We start from the raw sequence: 20,309 nt of genomic DNA on the forward strand, positions 1-20,309 counted from the left end.
GCAAGCCTCCGGCCGCCGGGTCCGTTTCCACCCCCCCCCACTCCAGGACCGGAGACAGGAGGCAGAAGCCTCCGGTCGCCCACTCCCTTCCCCTCCCCCACCACCCACTCCCAACAGGCACTGAGGGGAATGTAGGGTTGCCAGCTCTAAGGAGGGAAATACCTGGAGGTTTGGGGGGTGGATTCTGTAGAGGGCAGCATTGGGCGGGGGGGGGGCGGAAGGACTCAGCAGGTATAATGTCATAGGGTCTACCCTCCTAAAGCAGTCATTTTCTCTAGGGGAACTGATCTCTGTCATCTGGAGATCAATTGTAGCAGTGGGAGATCTCCAGGTCCCACCTGGAGATTGGCAACCCTAGGGGAAAGTCAGCTGCACAGCAGGGGGTTGAAGAGAATGGTTTGATGGCTGCTGGGCCAAGATTGGCAACAATAGTTCCCCAGGAGCCCCATCGTTAATGCACCAAACAATTCCTCAAGATTTTCCAAAACACTACTCTGTTTTGGGCTCCTGGGGAACTTTGAAGTAGCACCAAAGCTTTAAGATCTCTCCAGCTGTCACCTGGAGACTGGCAACAGCTTGTCTGGAGTGTGGGCAGCATGGCATTGTATCTGTCTGAGGGGGGGGGGAGTCAACACTACACAACACTGTGTTCCTACCACTCCTCCACACACAAGCCACTGGTTATTAAGAGATGAGTAAAAAGCTTAAAGTCTTCCAGTCACCAACGCTGAACCTGAACAGTTAAAAATATTATCTCTGTGGCAAACTAAAACAAACACTGGCAGGCTGTTTAACCTACAGTTATAAATATGCTTAACTAAAATAAATACTGTCACATGAGATTTCAAAAGTGCCAGCACAAACTGAGCAAGCTCAACTAGGCAAAGGTGTCATTCAGACATTCTGCTAAGCCATTATTTTGCACTACAGAGTTTGTCTTACGACAGATTCCTTCATCATGGTCCACTCAAGAAGAGATGAAGGTGAGCAAAAGTAGTTCTGCATGCTGAGCCTTTATTTGGAGCTGGAAGGGAGGGAAGGAGTAAAAGAAGGAACATCTTTACCAGCTATGTAATATCTTACTGAGGACTGTTTTTTCCCATTCCTGTTTTAGGTACCTTGTAAAAACTTGGGCCTGAGCCCTTAGAGATAAAGGGCAAGAGCAAAAGGATTTATGGCCCATCGGCTCTTAGCCTATGGCTCGCAGCCTGTGTCTTCAAACAAGCCAACCAATGAGCCCAAGACCTCGCCGTCAGAGCAGGGGGCGGAGAGGAGAGTGGGGGGGGGCTGAGCCAGGGGGGAAGAGGAGTTCGGCGGGGCCCAGTGGCTGGAAGCCACTCAGGCTGCGCCGCCGGAGCTGAGGGGGGGGGGCAAGGAGACTGGCGGAGGGGGAAGGAGGGCGGGGGGGGGAGGGAGGAGATCGGTGAGGCTGCTCAAGCCTCGCCGCCGGTGCTCGGGGGAGGGGGGTGGAGGAGATCCTGGAGCTGGGGTGGAGAGGAGTTCGGTGGGGTCCGGCGGCTGGGCCACTCAGACCTTGCTGCTGGAGCTGTGGGGGAAATCGGCAGGGCCACTCAGGCCTCACCGCCGGAGCCTAGGGGAGGGGGGGTGAAGGAGATCAACGAGGCCGCTTAGGCTTTGCCGCTGGGGGGGGGAAGCTTACCTGTGGCCGCTTCCTCAGCCCTGAGGTCCTCCTGCTTCTGCAGGCTGAAAGCCGTGGGGGATAACCCCCCCTGCGAGTATCGCGGGTCCCGCCTCTTGTACTTACATAAATAAATAAGTGACATACATTTCAATCACAGATGAGAGCTAAAGGAATCAGACAAAGATTCTATAACTAAAAACGTTTATCAGGGATAGGGTTGCCAGGTCCCCTCAAAGTCCCCAGCGGGGGACTTTGGGGGGCGTTCCTGGAGGGGGTGGGGAGTCCCTAATGTGATGACATCACACAGAAGTGACGTCATCACATTGGGGAGCGGCGCCCCCGCTTCTCCCCAGCAGCATGTAAAGGCATCCTTTACATGCTGCTGGGGGGAAGCCACGCGCGCCTGCATTCCAAGCCCCAAGAGTGCAGGTGCACAGCCCCTGCTGGGGAGAGGTGCTGCTGGGGAGAGGTGGTGGTGGGGGGAACGCTGTGAGCGCCTGCATCCCAAGCCCCAAATTTGGGGCTTAGTGTGCAGGTATGCGGCCCCTGCCTCTCCCCAGGAGCGTTTAATGGAAGTCTTTAAACACTGTTGGGGAGAGGCGGGGAGGAGGCCGGGTGGTCGCTCTTGAGGGTGGGGCTTCCCCCTATCCGCCAGCTGGCTGGCAGGAAGGAGCCCCTCCAAATCAGGCAACCCCCGGCAAACCTGGGGAGGTATATTAATGGGGGGGGGGAGAATAATCACATGGCACTGAGATTATTGTAAGCCACTCAGAAGACAACCTCAGAAATCTGCAAGGTTAGCAGCTTGTGCAAGTCAAAGGAAATGGATGCTTTTTAGACACAGGGTCACAGACAATTAATAGCCAGCTATGAAAAGAAGCGATTTTAAGTGACATCTTAGAGTTGGCTCCCTGTGGCTTTCCTTACCTACATTTCTCAAACACTGGACGGTGACAGCAAATCCCTTTGTCCGTGGCAGCAGATGATACTTAAGCTTGGGAAGGCCTTTCGCCTCAGCCACCTGCATGCTGATCTGGTGTTTTTGCTCTGTGAATCTTGTACCTTCACAGTGAATCAGAAACTGGAAAAAAAAAAAAACTTTGATAAGGAAAATATAAATGGACAAAACAGAGTCATCACATAATTATTACCCTTTGTGTGCTGGAGGATATTTCGGACAGAGGTAAAAAAATGACTATTGCTTGTGGGAGTATGAACAACTCCCGTGAGGCACGCCCGGGACGAGTTCAAGCTCTCGCCGGGAGATTGGCAAGCAGTGCACAGAGTGTGCTGAGTCTGCATGAGTTTGCTGAGAAAATGAACTTGGCTACAGTGGGCAAGATAGGAGAGTTTCAGCGTAAAGAACATTCTGTTAAGAAAATAGTGTGATTCTAGTTAGAGGCTTCTTCTATTTTGTAACGTTTTCACTGTACCATGTGTGAGCCTGCTTGATTCTAATAAAGCGCTGCTGACACCCAGTTCGGGAGATCAGATCAGAGGTACAGAGAGAACAGTCAGTACAGTTGGGACAGAGAGAGAACTGAGCTTGGTCAGAGAGCTTGCACAGATCTCTGTGTGTTGTGTCATTTATTTGAACCCTCGAACCTACAATTGCTGACCCATGTAAATTCATGCACCACTGCAGATAAATCATAAGAATACACCTGACTCATAAGCATTAATCTGCAGAAAGTCTAGACTTGACGTGCATTCAGTTATTTAAGAGATGCCAGGCAGCAAAGAGCACTACGAAGCACTATTGTGGATAGTCACCTGGCCTTTATGCAGCAAGGCCTAGCGCAGACATGTCAGCAACAATGATCTTTCTAGCCAACTGCTCCACTGTCTGTTTTAGCCAAATGCGTCAGCATATTCAGCGTTCTATTCAGCATATTCAAAATATGGTCAGAACAACAAGAGAGGTGAATGGTTTTGGCAGCAGAATATGGGACAGAGGTGAGGGGGGGGGTGAGGTGTGACAGCAGAAGACCAGAAAAGAGATCTATGCAATAGTCAAGGAGAGAAATCACTGGAGCATGAATCATAAGTGGTAGAAAAGGAGTGCCTTGTTCTTCCAATACTTTAATGCGGCACAAAAGAATGAAAAAATAAATGAATCACTGTCTGTACTATCATGATTATTTAATGTATTTATATTCCATCTTTTCCCTTTTCAGGAACTCCAGATGGATCAGCTCTACTGTACTGTCAACACTTACCCAGAAATTTTCAGGATAATCTCGGAGATTAAGCAGACCTTGCATGACCGTTTTTCGATCCTCCTCCCATTTGCGTTTGCAGAAAACTACCTCTAGGAAATACCACATCCAACCAATGATTGGCATGTAGGAAAGTTCCTTCTTTGCAAGTACTTTGGCATTCTGCAAGAAAGGCAAACACAAAAAGAGGTTTAAGGGAAAAGCAGATAAAGCTACAGGTACAGTGAAAGGGGAAAAATTAAAGAGATAAGACACCCATCTTATTCCATATACTCATACATCTATATAGAGACAGTCCTGGAATAAGAATTTAACACTAATAGTAAGGATGAAGTCTGTTTTCAAGGATTTATATACACTATAAGTGATAATTGAAGCCCTTAGTTATTGATTTGGATCCATTGATGGAGCAACAGGAAACATAAATGGACTTAGCACAGTTCTGCTTGTGCAAGATCTTGTGCAACATCTAGCACATTTATCTCCATATATTATAGTACCCAGAAACTGATTGCACAAGAACTTGCACAAATCTGATGTAGGTCAAGTGGCTACTGGAGTCTTTTTCTTGCACAAGAGGTTTAGCGCAAGCAGAAATTGTGTGCCAGATCCAATCCATTGATTTTAACCAAGTGTTATATCCCAGCTTTCTCCTTTAAAGGAGGACTGATAAAATGATAACATTTCAGTAGTGGTTGCACTACACCTTCCACCCATCCCTTTTGCAGGCAGGAACAGTTAATTACAACTCACAAAACTACATGTTACAAGGCACTTTTTTTGCCATCATCCCACGGAGGACAAGGGATAATCTGTATTTGGCATACAGGGGGTACCAGTACGTACTTTACACACCTAATCTTTAAAGGTCAATACAAGACTGATGGTGGTTTCGACTGGATTGGTTGGTGGTTTCAACTGGATGACCTTTGGAAGCATTATAACTTTTTTATATGGCTGATGAATTCTGCCTATGGAGAAAGAAGTTTGTGATGAAACTATACAAAAGTCTGAACTAAGTATTTCTTTAGGCAGAATACTTTACAACAAAGTAAAAACAAAACTTAAATAGAAGAGGTCAATTTTAAAAAATGCTCTCCCCAAGTTTACTATGTCAAACTTGGCAACAACATTTGAGGGGGAGGGAGCAGGTTGGTGGAAACAGCAGATGAATAATGACTTTTGAAGCATGCTTGCAAATTGGGTGGTGATGTACTCCAGCTGAGGACAGTATTGTCAAGACACGAGGCCTTTTCATAGTCTCTTATCAAGTCAAACAATGGTTCAAGCTGAGGCCTAGCTAAAAAATCATGGAAGTTTCACTCTCTGAGAACTAAGGTCCAGTAGCTTCAAAGAGATGAGCGACAACCCAGGTGCCAGTCAGACAATTTGGCCTGGCAGTTTCAAGGCCACAAGAATCTAGGAGGATACGGTCTACCTATAGGGGTCCCAAATCCCCCGGGGGGCAGAATTCCCCCCGGTTTCGAGCCCCGATTCCCGCTCCTGCGGAATCGGGGCCCGGGGGAAACCCCACCCCCACGCGTGCGTCACCCGGAAGTGACGTCACACGCTGGGGGCGGGGCGACGCCATTTGAGGGGAAAACAAAGAGGACGCTGGCCGGGAGCCCCCCGCTCCCAACAAAAAGTGAGTTGGCAACCCTATCTACCTAGTTAGGGCCTGATTTCATGGCCAGGAGAAGGTGCTTGTTTACTTTGACCCAATGCAGCTGCAGAGTGTCTGGTCTAATTGGCAAATTCACCTGATTGGTTGAGTCAACTGGTTAGTAACATATCTGATTGGTCAAGTTAGATCATTTGCTATATGTTTGATTGGTCACCTAGAATCAGGCCAACACAGGTCATTGACTATAAAAGAGATCTATTCGAGTTTTGCCCTTTGTCCAGAATACATCTAACGTCTTGATTTTGGAAGGGTCATGCTGACTGGAGCCCTTGTCTTGGACTTCGAAACCCTGTTGGACTCAGTCTTGCTGGGTAACATCTGGATCTTGAACCAGTGTTTGTAAATGTGTTTACTTATATAGCTTTATCATTTTATCTGTTCACTGATCTTTTATTGTATATTCCTACACAATTTTATAATTGTGAACCAGTTTGGTGTAGTGGAGAACTGGGTTTGATTCCCCACTTCTCCACTTGCACCTGGCTGGATGACCTTGGGCAAGCCGTAGTTCTGATAAGAGCTGTTCTTGAAAAAGAGCAGTTTCTGTCAGAGCTCTCTCAGCCCCGCCTACCTCACAGGGTGTCTGTTGTGGGGAGGGGAAGGGAAAAGAGTTTGTAAGCCACTCTGAGACACCTTTGGGTAGTGAAGGGCAGGTATAAATCCAATCTCCTCCTCCTCCTCCTCCTCCTCTTCTTCTAATAAATCAGTTTACTTATATTTGTGGTGTTCTTGGGTTTGGGGGCTTCAGTCTGAACCCAGTACTTTAGCTCATATTGGCTACAAGTACCAGTTTAATTGTTTTCTGGAACTAACCTTGTAAGTGTCCTTGTAAGTAAGTAAAACTTTGTTTTTAGACCTGGGAGGACTAGAGACTTTGTCCCTTGGTCTCTAGTAAGGGGACTGGTGGCAGTGATAACCTAAGGTGTGAAGATTCACACTTCAGCCTTTTCTTGCTTTTGTTTTGCCCAACCTGCCTCCTTAAACAGGACTTTGAGTGTGTTCAGACAAGCAGCCAATCCCGCCATGATGCCGGCTCAAATTTGATCCCGATTTTTAAAATCCATCCTTGCATTACCAGACACCCCCGGGGGAATCGCTTTACTGCACGCTGCTTCCGCTGTGGCTTGTCTAGACGGCGTCCACTGAAGGAAGCGTGTGCGATATTTTTTTAAAAACGTTTTATGCATGGGCATGACTGCGCGTCCTTGTAGATCCGCGCATGTGCAGAATCAAATGTTCAAAGCATTGCGTGAGGGACGCGTAGCCTAAATGAGTCCCGGCCATCCCCCTTGCCATTGAGATCATGCTAACTGGAGGGACTATTTTGCATGTTGAAAGACCCATCCCCCCCTCCAGCTCCCACTGCATTAAGTGATCGTCCTCAAAATCACGGGTAATTCTTAAGCATTAAAGTGTTCATGGCGCTAGATCAGGGTTCCACAGCCTCGTTTTTAAATGCGCTTAAGCGCATATTGGGTGGTGGTTTTTTTAAAATCGCGCCCGCTCGGGATGGTCTGATGTCAGACTACCCCAACGGGAGGATTGCGCGCTGGTGGAATGATCAGACAGGTGAAAGTCCGCTGTCGGGTCCGGAAAACTCTAGATTCAAAGTACTGTCTTTTAAGTCCGGGTAGGAGGCACGGCAAAATGGGATGTCCATGGAACAGGGACATTTCCCAGATGTTTGTGTCTGGTCGTGCATTTTTAATCCACCAGGGAATCGTGCCTGTGGTGGATCTAAAGAGCTGCCTGAACGGACTCTTTGGCTTTAAGATCTCTCTCCTACAACTTCCAGAGAATGGGGATGAAATCAGACCATGGCCTGCTCAACTCCATTGGCCCTTCCTCAGACTTGGAAGCATTTCTGCTCATGCCATCTGTGCAGGCCCAAGCACCAGCACGAAGTTTTGAGAAATCAGCCATAGCAGGTCACCCACAATTCAAGGGAACATGTGTAGGTTTTTTCCTAGAGTTTCCCAGCCTTGCAGAAGGGCAGTGCTTGAGCCAAAAAGCCAAGAAGCAATGCCTTTTGGATTTCCAGAAGTGCAGCTCCATCCTGCCCCTTACTTCTGTCATTTTTGTAAATGTTATAAATTATTTCTATACCACGAATGGACAGATGTACAAACCCAGTGAAAATAAAACTAAGTATGAAAGAAAAAATATGTTTACATACTGATCAATGTGTTGAAATGCCTTTTTCCATATATTCAAGGTCTGTATGTTTTTTAACTACATATGTGAAACAATTATACCCTGTAATGTTTCCATATTTCTAGATGAATTTTTCCCCAAAGATCTTGTTCACACTAAACATGGTGCTGTAATGGCATTCAAAAACACATTCATGCAATCTTTTTGGTACTGTTACAATACAATTCAATAATACCAGTTCTGGGTTACAAAAGGATTACAATTTCAACCCCAAATGAAATCCATTACCTTTTCCCAATAATTACTGGCCTGATTACATTTTCACCACCTATCGAAAAAGGCAGTATTAATCTTACCACAAAACTAGGCATCACCCTCAATTTATCATACAGATTTTAAATCACCCATGCACTATAGCCTGCATCAGATTTTAAGAACTCCCCTCTTTCAGTACCAGAAACAGTGCCTTGATTGTAACAAGGACATTTTGCCTCAGGATGCTCTTTGTTGTTTCTCTTCTTTGTTTGCCAGCTTACATTCTGTTATTAAGATGCCTTACTAAGCTGTCAAAATGGAAATTAGAGCTACAAATTGTGTGAAATGTTCCTTTAGCATCCACTGAAAAATAAACACTTCTTGTATTGGATAAATGTGGTTCCCTTTTCATTTGTTCGGCCCTAGTACAACACTTCAACATCCTCCTCCGTCCCCATCAACAATCATCTGATTTAAACATTTTAGGCCACTGAACAAAGTGAAACACAGGAGCTCTGCAACCAACTGTAATGCATGCCAACAGCCAGTCTAGGGGCAAATGGCCATCCACACGTGAACAATCCCATCCTGGGAACTGATTCTGTGTTAAATATTGAGGTCACCTTGTAGGCTACTGTCAAGCGATATAGTGGCGTTGTTGTTGTTTTTTTGCTTTGATTATTAGGACAAGAAAGAATTGACCTAGTTCCTATTTTTTTACATTTTATCCTTCACAAAAAAAGAGAGAAATTTGAAAATAATTATGGTAACCGCCAAAGGTTCAGGCTTAAGGTACAGTATTAAGAGCCATAAACTAAGAAAGGACAGAAGAGACAATCAAGCCCCCACCCCCACCCAAAAAAAAACAATTTTGTCAAAGGTTCTAAGACTCTGGTAGGCATTAACCCTTGACAGTTCGTCAAAACTTTACTTTAGTGAAAGAAGCAAACCAGGGTACTGGGCCTCTGAACATGCAGATCCAGCGTGCCCTAATCATGCAAAACATCACAGTCTGCAAAATCAAGGCAATAGACTACAGTGACTGAAATACAATAATTTTGCTACGAATGGTAAGTAAAATAGCTTGATGGAAATTAACATATGTATTTAAAATCACAGGATATAAACAAGTCTGAGATCAATAATGATAAATCAGTGCCCGAGGTAATATGTCACAGCGGTTGTCCATGGCCCAAGTCACACCCATAAGGATTATGTACAGTTTGTATCTCCCCTAATTTCAGGCTGGCAGGCCCATAGGAGTGTGACATGGGGCAACTCCCCCAAGTACCCTGGGATGGTGCAGAAGTCTCTGGATGGAGTGTTGATTGAATGGGGTGGGGGAGTGACCATGAGGCATGCTTTCACTTTGTGTGTGTCTGCAAGACCTGGTTTCAGTGACCTCAAAGCAAGTGCCACTGGCAGCCAGGGGACTACAACATTTGAGTAAAGATACAGGCATGCAAATGGTCACTGTAGTACTACCTTGTCATGATCTGGGCTGTGCCACCAGAGGCCTGCTAGGCCCAGGGAGCCTGGCTAGCAGTAGGTGAGGCTGGGCCTACAACTCCCAGAAGCCCATGAGAGGTTTTGGAGCCAAAATTGACCAATAGGAAAAGAGTAGGGCTTGGAATAAAAAATCTGGAGTAGCAGGAAAAGCTGTTCTTCTTCCCAGAGGGCAGAGCCAGAAGGAAGGCTGCTGCAGGGAAGAAACCCTCATCCTGAGGGAAGGGTGAGTAGTCTAGTGCCACTTGGAATAGTGAGCTAGGGACAGTATATATTTAGACGCGTTAGGGCATTTGATTTATTTTATTTTCACCCACTTACTGTTATTCTGCACCTTGTTGTTTGACCTCCTATAAAATAAACCTTTTCCTTGTTGTACTCTGCCTGGTCCTCACGCCTTTTATTCAGCCAAAAGGGAGGTCTGAAGGTCTTGGGAGGGTGCTCTGGGCCTTCTCAAGGGATCCTAATTCCAGAGTGGTGGCAGCGTCAGGTGACACCCCACCTGAGCCGTGACATACCTGATGCACAGTAAGTCAATGATAATCAGAGGCACTAATTGTGAACAGTTGTTTCCAGCAGTTCCATGCGAAAGAATGCACATAAGTAGCTGCATTAGGGGTTGAATTATTGTAGCCTTTGGTCATATACACATCCCCTATCCCTCACTTTGTAACTGTAACCAAAAATGGTTATGTTCGCAAGACCCAACCTCATCAGATTTATATTAAAGGGTTTTGTGATTATTGTTTGGCACTAGCACCTCTGTGGTGCTATTTCTGATACAATTCTTTACCACAATACCTCACTAAACAAATTACCAGGGTTTTTTTTCCCATAAGAGGCCTTGCCCAGATTGCCAGGAGGTTTGGGCTGGGATGTCACCAGTACGCTGATGACACCCAGCTCTTACCTGATGTTGGGCAGTCAGTCAGACTCCAGACTGGAAGATCTGGACCAGGCATTGCACGCTGTGGCTGGTTGGCTCAGGTTGAGTCAGCTGAAGCTGAACCCGGTGAAGACAGAGGTCCTGTGCCTGAGTCAGAGCAGTTTGGGGTTGCGGCTCCCACTCCCGGCCTTCCACGGGGTGTCATTGGTGCCTGCGCTGGTGGTTAGGAGTTTGGGAGTGCTCCTGGAACCCTCCTTGGCAATGGAGGCCCAGGTAGCAGCCACTGCGAGGTCGGCCTTCTACCATCTGCAGCTGGTCCAGCAGCTGGCTCCCTTCCTCGATCGCCAGTAAGGAGCCACCATTGAGAAGGCCCTGGCTCTAGTAACCATGAGCCTGGCCTCCCTGGGGCCTGGAATAACCAGTCAAGCTCCCGGAGGAGATCAGGGCCCTGCGGGATCTTATGCAGTTCTGCGGGGCCTGCAAGACGGAGCTCTTCCACCAGGCCTTCAATTAGGAGCCGCCCACATTACTATCAACAACCACTATTAATACCTGTGGTGGAGGCTGGCTGTAGTGAGTTTGAGCCAATACGCTTAGGAGCCTGTAACCATCTGAGCCTACATGACATGTTATGCCATCTTGGGTAATAATCACTGACTGCACTTTACTTGAATATTGTTGATTGCTTAAATGTTTTAAATGTTTTAATAGTGTTTTAAGCTTTAAATGTTTGATGTATAGGAACCTGTGCCAGGCAATGTGAACCGCCCTGAGCCCGCTTGTGGGGAGGGCGGGTTATAAATATAATAAATAAATAAATAATCTCCATGGGCCTCAGCTGATGTCATCTGCCAAACTCAAAGTCGGTGAAAAACAGAAGAATTAGCCAACACAGCAAAACAGCATTATGAACAGCAGTTGTCAAAATTTAGTCAAGAATGAGAAGTGCAAACTGTGCTGCCCCTAGGGGTGTCAAACATGTGGCCCGGTAGCCAATCAGGCCCCTGGAGAGCTTCTATCAGGCCCGCGGTGGAACTGGCTGTCTTCTGCTTGCAGTTCCAGGTCTTATTTGGGATGGAGAGGCTTAGCCAGCCCTATACTGCCCTGTTTAAATTGACCACTCAAACAACAGTTTCTTTGGAAATTAGGTGGATAAAATTGGCCACAACTTTATTGGTTGCAGCTGTAATAGGCATTGGCACAGCATGGGTCCACCAAAGTCGACCCATTGGCTGAACCATCCACCAGCCAAGGTATCCATTACCCAGCCAGCCAGCATGGGTAGAGACTGCAGGATGGCAGGTTGCCAGGGTTCACATGGACGCCTGCCCCTTTGTGAACTCCCCTGCCATCTGGCAGTGAGGACAATTGCTGTTAGTCCTTGCATTTGCTTGCTCCCTTCAGCCCTCACGCCAAGACCCTTACAGGGGTCCCCGCCTCCAGAAAATGGCACGCAGGCTGATTTCTGCAAATGGATCCAGCCCCATGCTGTTACCGCCAATAGTTGTGATGAAATGTGCACTATAGTACTATAACAGTAAACTAACAACAAACAAACTAAGACCCGCAAACACCCTTTGTCATTAACCCAGCCTACAATATTCATCTCCAAATGCCACACGAAACAGGGAGGGATGGGTGGGCAAACAGCTCTCTGTTCTCCATTGGTCGGGTGGGGATGGCGAGCAGCCTGCACCCTCTTTAAAGGCCTCCCCTCCCGACCACCCTGTTGCATTGCCATTGGCCCGAGGAGGGAGGGGAGGCACCTATCTTCCCACCGCTTGCCCGGCCTCACCCCCCAACCCAGCATCTGGGTAGCCTCTTCCTCCCCCGTCCAGCCCCACAAATGGTGGGCCTCGTCTACCTGGGCCCTTCCCGCTTCTTCCAGTTCTGCTGCTGCTGCGTCATCATAGGTTTGCAGCTTACAGATACACACCTGAACAGCATACTCAAGATTGCAACAGCACAGACATTTTGATGCAATCATTCAGAGCAAGAGGTGTCAGTTATCAGACACTGTTAAATAAACAAAATATTGCAAGAGTGCTAATGTTTTAAACATGTTGGTAAGTAAAAAAAAAACTTTTGTGTTTGTGACCTTTATAAAGTTTATATCTCTGCCACCTGGCATTACATTTTATGACACACATGGCTGGCCCAACAAGGTCTCATTTATGTCAGATCCGGACTTCATAACAAATTTCAACACCCCTGACTTATGCACTTAAGAAAATGGCTAATTTATAATTGGGAGCAATGCTCCCTCTAAGTTGTGGAGTCCTGTGAGCAAAAATTCTACTTTGATTGGGAGATAACAGAATACACCATAAATGATGGCTTGTATCCTACAAAGCAACAATGGAATGCTGATTTTCCCCGTGTTTTTCTCCTCTCTGCAGGTCCTTTTGATTTATTTTTTTTTAAGATTATCCCTGGGGCCGTTCAGAATTTGAAGATGCATATCCAACAATGAAATTAGCTGTGATGTGAACTTTTGAGAAAGACTACAAAAATCGAGCCCTCTTCACATGCTTTCTCTATTGTGGGTTTTAAGGCTAAAGTTCAACATATCCATAAACACTGATTCATAATAAGCTTATTAAGTAGCTGTGCCTTATGTGGCTGTAGATCAGCGGACTTCAACTTTTCCAGACCTGTGACTGAGCTGGAAAAAGTGATACGAAGTCACATCACATAACCATGTGCCAGGAACAGGGGGAGCCAGAGTTATGACTTTTCTGATGTCAAAACCAGGATTGTAGCCCAAGAGATCTGGGGACAAGAAACATAAGCAAAGCACCAGGACATGGACTCTATGGAAACACAAACCAAGAGTTAAAGCCGTGAAGGAACCCTTTCCCTCATTCCAAAGGCAGCCCAATTGAGTTTACTTGGCAACCTTCAGTTCTCTAGAATCTGCCTAAACTGGTTAAGTTAATGGCTGATTCACAGAAGCACCTGTACACTTTACTGAGAATCCACATTAGACAATAAAGAAGTTCCACACACAAGAACTAATCTGCAGTGGCTCACTGACAGATACAATTCACTGTAATGCTACCATCTACAAGTGATTAACACAATATCTGAATTAGCCCTGAAATACTAGTATAAGCTTTATTTACTACCACTGAAGCTGAGTGGCTAATGATGACAAGCTCTCTCCTGGTGTTCATGACAGAGGAATGGTATTGCTACCTTTGCTGGAAAATCATATTGGCTTTGTCGATAGGCAAGCCAGAGCAAAATGCTTAAAGGAGAGTTTAAATCAACATAACTTGACACACTACAACTTGCATCTGAGGCTTCTGCCCAACAAAAGCTCACATTGCCCATCACACTGAAACCATCATAGATTATATAAAAATTGAATGAATAAATAAGGTAAGTAAAGGCATATTGATTCCTAACTCTATACTTTATCTAATTTCATCCAGCACATAAGGGAAATGGTTAAAAATTATTCTTTGTAGGCAATTCTGCTGCTCTAGGATGGATTAAATTTATAAAGGTACTTTAAGATGTACCTTACACTTTCCTAAATGTAATACAAATAGAATTTCTTAAGTTAAAGGGTTGCCAGCTCTAGGTAGGGAGATTCTGTGTCTAAGGAAGCCAGTCTAAGGAAGCCAGAGTCTGGGGAGGGGAGAGGTCTCAGCTGAACAGAATGCTATAGAGGCCACCATCCAAAGCAGTTAATTTTCTTGGGGGGGGGGGAGAGAGAGATCTGTTGTCTGGAGTTCAGTTGTGATACCTAGAGCTCTTCAGGCCACACCTGGAGGTTGGCTACCCTAGACATAGCAGTCAGGGTTTCAGAGCAGAGTCTGCTAGACCCAGGTTCTTGCTGTGGAAGCTGACTGGGTGATTTTGGACCGGTCAAGACTTTCAGCAGAGAAAGACTACTTTTCCTCCTGGGGAACCATTGACAACACCAATCTCCAGGTGAGGGCTGGAGATCACACAGTAGAGCCTGCAGGTGTGTGTGTGTGTGGATGGAAAACTGAAGAGTGAGGGGCAGATAATGGCAGGTTGATACTTGACTGGGAAGGAGATAGAGTTGCCAATTCCAGTTTGGGAAATTCCTGGAGATTTGGTGGAGCCTGGAGAGGGTGAGGTTTGAGGAGGGATGGGACCTCAGACAGGTACAATGCCATAGACTTCACTCTCCAAACCAGCCATTCCCTCCAGGGGAACCATTGTTGCCAGTCTCTAGGTGGGGGCTGGAGATCACTCAGAATTACAACTGCTCTCTAGGAAGGAGGGGGGGAGGAGATGGAAAGCTGAAGTCAGAGGGGCAGATAGAGGTAGGTTGATGGTTGGCTGGGAGGGAGATAGGGTTGCCAACTCCAGGTTGGGAAATTCATGGAGATTTGAGGGGTGGAGCTTGGAAAGGGTGGGGTTTGTGGAGGGGTGGGACCTCAGACAGGTGCAATGCCATAACCTCCACCCTCCAAACCAGCCATTTCCTCCTGGGAAACCATTGTTGCCAATCTCCAGGTGGGGGCTGGAGACCACTCAGAATTACAACTGCTCTTCAAGTAGCAGAGATCAGTTCCTCTGGAGAAAATGGTGGACTCTGTGTCACTGTACCTTGCTGTGGTTGCCATAGCAAATTGACGCTGAATGCCCAAGGCCAGGGCACTCTCCCAGAGCCTCTTTCTAGAGTTCATTGTATTTATTTCCACAATGGGCCTTATTCCTAGTATGTAAATACTGCTGCTGACACTGCCGACTACCCAGCCCTGCAGCAGTGATATAAATCACCATATTTATAGGCTGTAAGTCAATGCTATAAAGACTACATACAAAGCTTTGGCTCTGCCTCAGGAACAAATGCCATTTGCCGTACTGGGTGCTTGTCCCTTGAATCAGATGAGCATCTAGACAAGTCTCACTGATAGGTTTAAGAGCTCTCTAATCCCAAGCAGCTACAGAATGAAGGTCTCAGACTCACGAACGGCTGTGTATAATTTAATATTAATATATTATAATACTAATTTAGTACCAATACAGCAGCTTTCCAGTTTTATCATTTTGACAAACAGCCTTTGCTGCACTAACAGTTGCTATACTTACCAAGATTGTATAACTTGTGAATGTTAAGCCACTGGGAACTTCATAAAATCTTTTATTTCTGCTGCTTGCAAAGCCACAATATATGACTGCTGGGCTAGGTCTAGTCATTTGCTAATTATACAAGACTGATGCACATCATCACACATCCTTCCACATTATCCCTCGTCTAAAACAGTGCAAACACTTCTATGCCAATAAAAAGCAAGTGTGTAAAAGACTCAGAGGAAGGTGGCATTCAAGCAACAACCACCACCACAGCTGCCCAAACTCTGGGTGAAAGCTGATTTGTTATGTAAACATTTTAAACGCTAGTCAAAAACTCACCCCTAAAACCCCAAATCTTTCACAAAAGTTCCAACCACAGAGAAAGTCGATTTCAAAGTTGTGATTAAGGATTACGATGGCATTTTCTTTCCCGTACTTGAGGTAACTCTGTGGGTCAGTGTAGAGGGTGCAAGTAGTGCCTGACCACCATTCCAGCAACATCACCAGCTCTGGAACAAACAACAACACATCAATGAATATAAACAGTACACAGGAGTCTACATACCAGTTATTGGACAGATTATAAATCTCTCGTTTCCTCAGAACGCAGTGGTTGTCCCCAACCACCTGCAAAGTAGGACTTTCCCATTTCCCCTTCTTTAAACTCAGATGCCCACCAGTTTTGGTTCTGAGAGGAAGCAGAGCCTCTAGAAGAAAACAGGAGACAAAATGGTGGTCTGTAGTGAGAGAGGGAATAGATGGAAATAATGCTTTGTCAAAGAAACTGTGTTGTTGGATACAGTCTAATGAAAACAGTTGACATGGTTCTAAAAAACCTGTAGCACTAATGACCATGTACCCTTGTGGTCCCTTCTTGGAAGAAGTACTAAAGGAAACAGATGCATACCTTTTGAAGCCTTGTTTTTAATGCTTTACTGCCTGGTTTTAGTTCATAATAGGGTTGTTGTATTGCATGGAATCTGGGAGATTTTTGGGGGGTGCCTAGGGTGGGTGGAGTTTCGGGCAATGTGATATGACATACTCTATGCCATAAAGACTGGGGAAATTCCTAGTGCAGCACAAAAGGTATGATATCACTTACAGGTGGAGGTTTGGAGGATGCAACATCACGAGTGGATGTCAAGACCATAGAGACTGGGGAAATTCCTAGTGCAGCACAGAAGTTGTGATGTCATTTCTGGGTGGAGGTTTGGAGGATGTAACATCACTACTGGATGATGCTCTAGGAATCCCTCCAATCTTTACCATAAAGACTGAAGGGATTCCTAGAACACAGAGACCGGAGAAATTCCAACAGTGTCACCAGCAATGCTATTTGCCCCATTTTTCTCCCACTCCTCAAATAATTGACAGTAGGTGGTAAACTGCTCACTGACAGTGGATAAATGGCAAACCTATTGTATTTATACCTAGCATTTAAACTGAACGGTGTAGAACAGGGGTGGCCAAACTATGGCTTGGGAGCCACATGTGGTTCTTTTACACGTATTGTGTGGCTCCCGCAGGGCAGCTGGGGAAGTAAAGGCAGAGGTCATTTCGGGGGGGAACGCAGGGGAACACAACTATTGCCTTACTTAGAACACAGGTTTTTCCACATAATTATAAAGCAAAGGAGCACCATTTAGAGAGAAGGAGTGTAGAACCTTCCTCACCACTGCTTTTCCCCCAGAACCATCCCCTCCCAGGCAGACCTAACTTCCAGAAAGTAATCAATGACATGAGGAGGACAAAAATAGGAAACAGGGAATAATAGCTTTGACCTGCATCTGGCTGAACCACTAGAAAGCACAGCAAGAGATGTAGGAATAGATCTCCCACAGGTTTTGTTGTTCTTGTTCACAGCAGTCACTGAGGACTAGGCTTGTCACTTGTCTGCCCATGGCAGGCAAACCCCCACCCTGGAAAAACTGAGAAGAGGGAGAAAAGAATGGTCTGCATGGTGAAGCTCTAGGAATTTCCCTGTATCTCTACAGTCTTTACTACAGAGATTGGGAGAATTCCTAGAACATTACCTAGAAATGCCATCACATTTGCTCCAAACTCCTCCCTCCTCAAAATCTCCTGGCACTTGCTAAGACAGTGCTGGTAACCCTAGGGAACTCTTAATTCAGGGCCATGGCACTGAAAAAGACAGGCTTAATTCTTTTCCTTAAGTAGTGTTGCCAATGTCCAGGTGGGGCCTGGAGAACTCCTGGAATTTCAACTGATTCCCACACTACAGTTTTCTTGGAGAAAATGGTTGCTTTGGAGGGTGGACTCTATGGCATTATATCCTATTGAGGTCCGTCCATTCCCCAAACCCCATACTCCCCAAGTGCCACCCCCAAATCTCCATGGATTTCCCAACTCAGAGCTGGCAACCCAAGCCCTTTTCACAATGTAAGTTGCCATCTCCCCTTGAAGCTTCCATATGCATTACTGAGGGAAAACATGTATTTACAACTCTAACTGGGGGAGAGGTGCTTCAGATCCCTTCTCTGTGTTAAACTTTACATTAGCCATGTGTACACAGGTCTGCAGATGGATCCATCCTCCTCTTTGAGACAGACAAGTGATGTGTTTGGAGCAGCAGAAAGTCAGAATTTGAACCATGATACTCCTCAGCAGGATTCTGGCAGGCATATATTGTCAGGTTTACTCAGTCAAGAGATCTCTTCCTCAAGTCTATTAGAGAAACTCTAAATTGGCACACATGCTCCTGAGTTCACCGTCTGTCAAATAAGAATCTGTTCTATAGAAAATGGCTTCTGAAAGGTTGCAGTTTGTTCCTTCGCCTGAAGAGCTCTCACTTAATATCAGAGTCCTAATTCAGCTGCTCCTAAAATAGATGCAAAACCTTTCACTGAATAACGAATTCCAGCACACATTTGTAAAAGGTAGTTACACTATGTCTCAACTATTTTACTACTTCATCAATTAAAGTATCTACATTTCAAATGCTCAAGTGCTCTCCTGCACATTCCGTATATTTTACTGACAGCAGAGAACTATTCCACAAACTTACACAGAACCCCAATGGTTGACAATTTACGTTTCCATATAAGGAAGAAGGGTAAAGTTGAAAGACTCTTTTGGAAAATTTCCAGGGTTAAACTCTAGAAAAGCTATGTTAAGAATACTTTGTGAGATTATTTTGTGTCTTTTAATAACCTTACAACAGCAATATGACAAACAAAACAAGTACATGCACAGTACATATGCCACTTTACTGTACATTGCACTAGTCAGTTTGCATACAGACTTTGTGAGCTGACCAAATTCTTTAACAATCACTTGTGGTCTGAAATGAGGACCATTGTCATGCCAACTTGCTGGAATCTGACACCAAGATCCCACTTCAGCACTATTAACTAACATGGATGGAAAGGCACAGGAGGTTAGTTTCTTATTTCATCTCAGGGCACAGCCTCATACACACAAAATCTACACTTCTATCCAGTAGGTCATGAGCTGGCTTGGCTCACTCATGTCTTTGTAGGGGGTGTTGTTTTTACACTTGAAGATCACCCAGTCTGAACTCAGCTACCTGGAGTTGTCTTTAGGTACCTGGACATCTAAAGCTAGCATGATCTCAAAATTAGTTTCTTCTCCATATTATTGGAGAAATTTGTGCTCAATTCAGAAATTTATCAGGGTCATTTATCTCAACAGCAGCTATTTAACAAAGCAAAAGTAATAACACTGTGAAGCAGCAGAGTGCTAAACAGTGGAAGGGCTTCTAGTGTCCTGACCCCGCTGCTGGACCTCCTGATGGCACCTGGTATTTTTGGCCACTGTGTGACAGTTTTGGACTAGATGGGCCATTGGCATGATCCAACATTGGCTTCTCTTATGTTCTTATCCCCCTATACAATGAACAACTACAAATCTGTCTCCCGCTTTTGAGAATGTGTAACAGCATATGCTGTAACTGTAACATGCGCAGATATTCTAGAATAAATATACATTGGTCAAGATTTTTGTTTCTTTATTCTTTTTTTTTGGTAAACAAAATTTTTATTATTATTTTCATTCATAGGAATCCAACATTTAAACATTAAACCTTTAAAAAGAATATCTTTGCTTACCCTACGTTCGTTACTCCTTCCCCCCTCCTGTGGCTTCCCGCAATGCTTTCACCCCTTTTCCCACACTCATATATATTTCATCAGTTATTAACATCTTGTTTCTTGTCGCTAACTTATAGATAACAACAATTTGCTTAATATTGTTCTAAACACAGTAAGTTTTGTTTCACATCCCAGTTCTTTTCCAGATAAATTTTGAAGTCCTTCCATTCTTCAAAAAATTCATCTTCTTTGTTGTTTAATTTCTTTGTGATTTTGTCCATTTCTGCCATGAACAGAACTTTTTGAATCCAGTCCTCAATCTCTGGTACTTTTTCCAGTTTCCAGTATTGTGCATATATCATTCTTGCTGTCGTTATTAAGTACCAGAGTAGAGGTTTTTTTTGTCGCATTGACTTCTTCCATCTTTAATCCCAAAAGCAGAATTTCCGGTGCTTTTTTAAAAGAGCATTGTAGTATTTTCTGCATTTCACTGTGGATTTTCGTCCAGAAATCCACAGCTTTTTCACAAGTCCACCACATATGGTAAAATGAGCCTTCATGTTTCTTACATTTCCAACATCTATTAGACATATTTTGGTTCATATTTGCTATTTTTTTCGGAGTCATGTACCATCTATACATCATTTTATAACAATTTTCTCTAACACTGGTACAAGTCGATATCTTAATAGAATTTTTCCACAAATATTCCCAAGATTCAATCGTCACTTCTTTATTCATATTAATTGCCCACTTTAACATTTGTTCCTTAACTGTCTCATCTTCCGTATACCATTTTAATAATATTTTATACATATTTGAGATCTTTTTT

At 44.9% G+C, this 20,309-nt stretch overlaps 1 protein-coding gene across 1 annotated transcript in view; it reads right to left on the bottom strand.

Annotated features, from left to right (window-relative positions):
* AGPAT4 (1-acylglycerol-3-phosphate O-acyltransferase 4) overlaps positions 1-20,309 on the bottom strand; it is a 120,055-nt gene that overhangs the window by 31,174 nt on the left and 68,572 nt on the right. Inside the window, 3 exon segments of the mRNA XM_015414654.1 lie at positions 2,570-2,723; positions 3,862-4,023; positions 15,747-15,916. Of these exon segments, the coding sequence (XP_015270140.1) occupies positions 2,570-2,723; positions 3,862-4,023; positions 15,747-15,916 (486 nt within the window).

The sequence above is a fragment of the Gekko japonicus genome, unplaced genomic scaffold (genome assembly GCF_001447785.1).
Source record: "Gekko japonicus isolate JY-2015 unplaced genomic scaffold, Gekko_japonicus_V1.1 scaffold993, whole genome shotgun sequence".
In the NCBI taxonomy this organism is placed as follows: Eukaryota; Metazoa; Chordata; class Lepidosauria; order Squamata; family Gekkonidae; genus Gekko; species Gekko japonicus.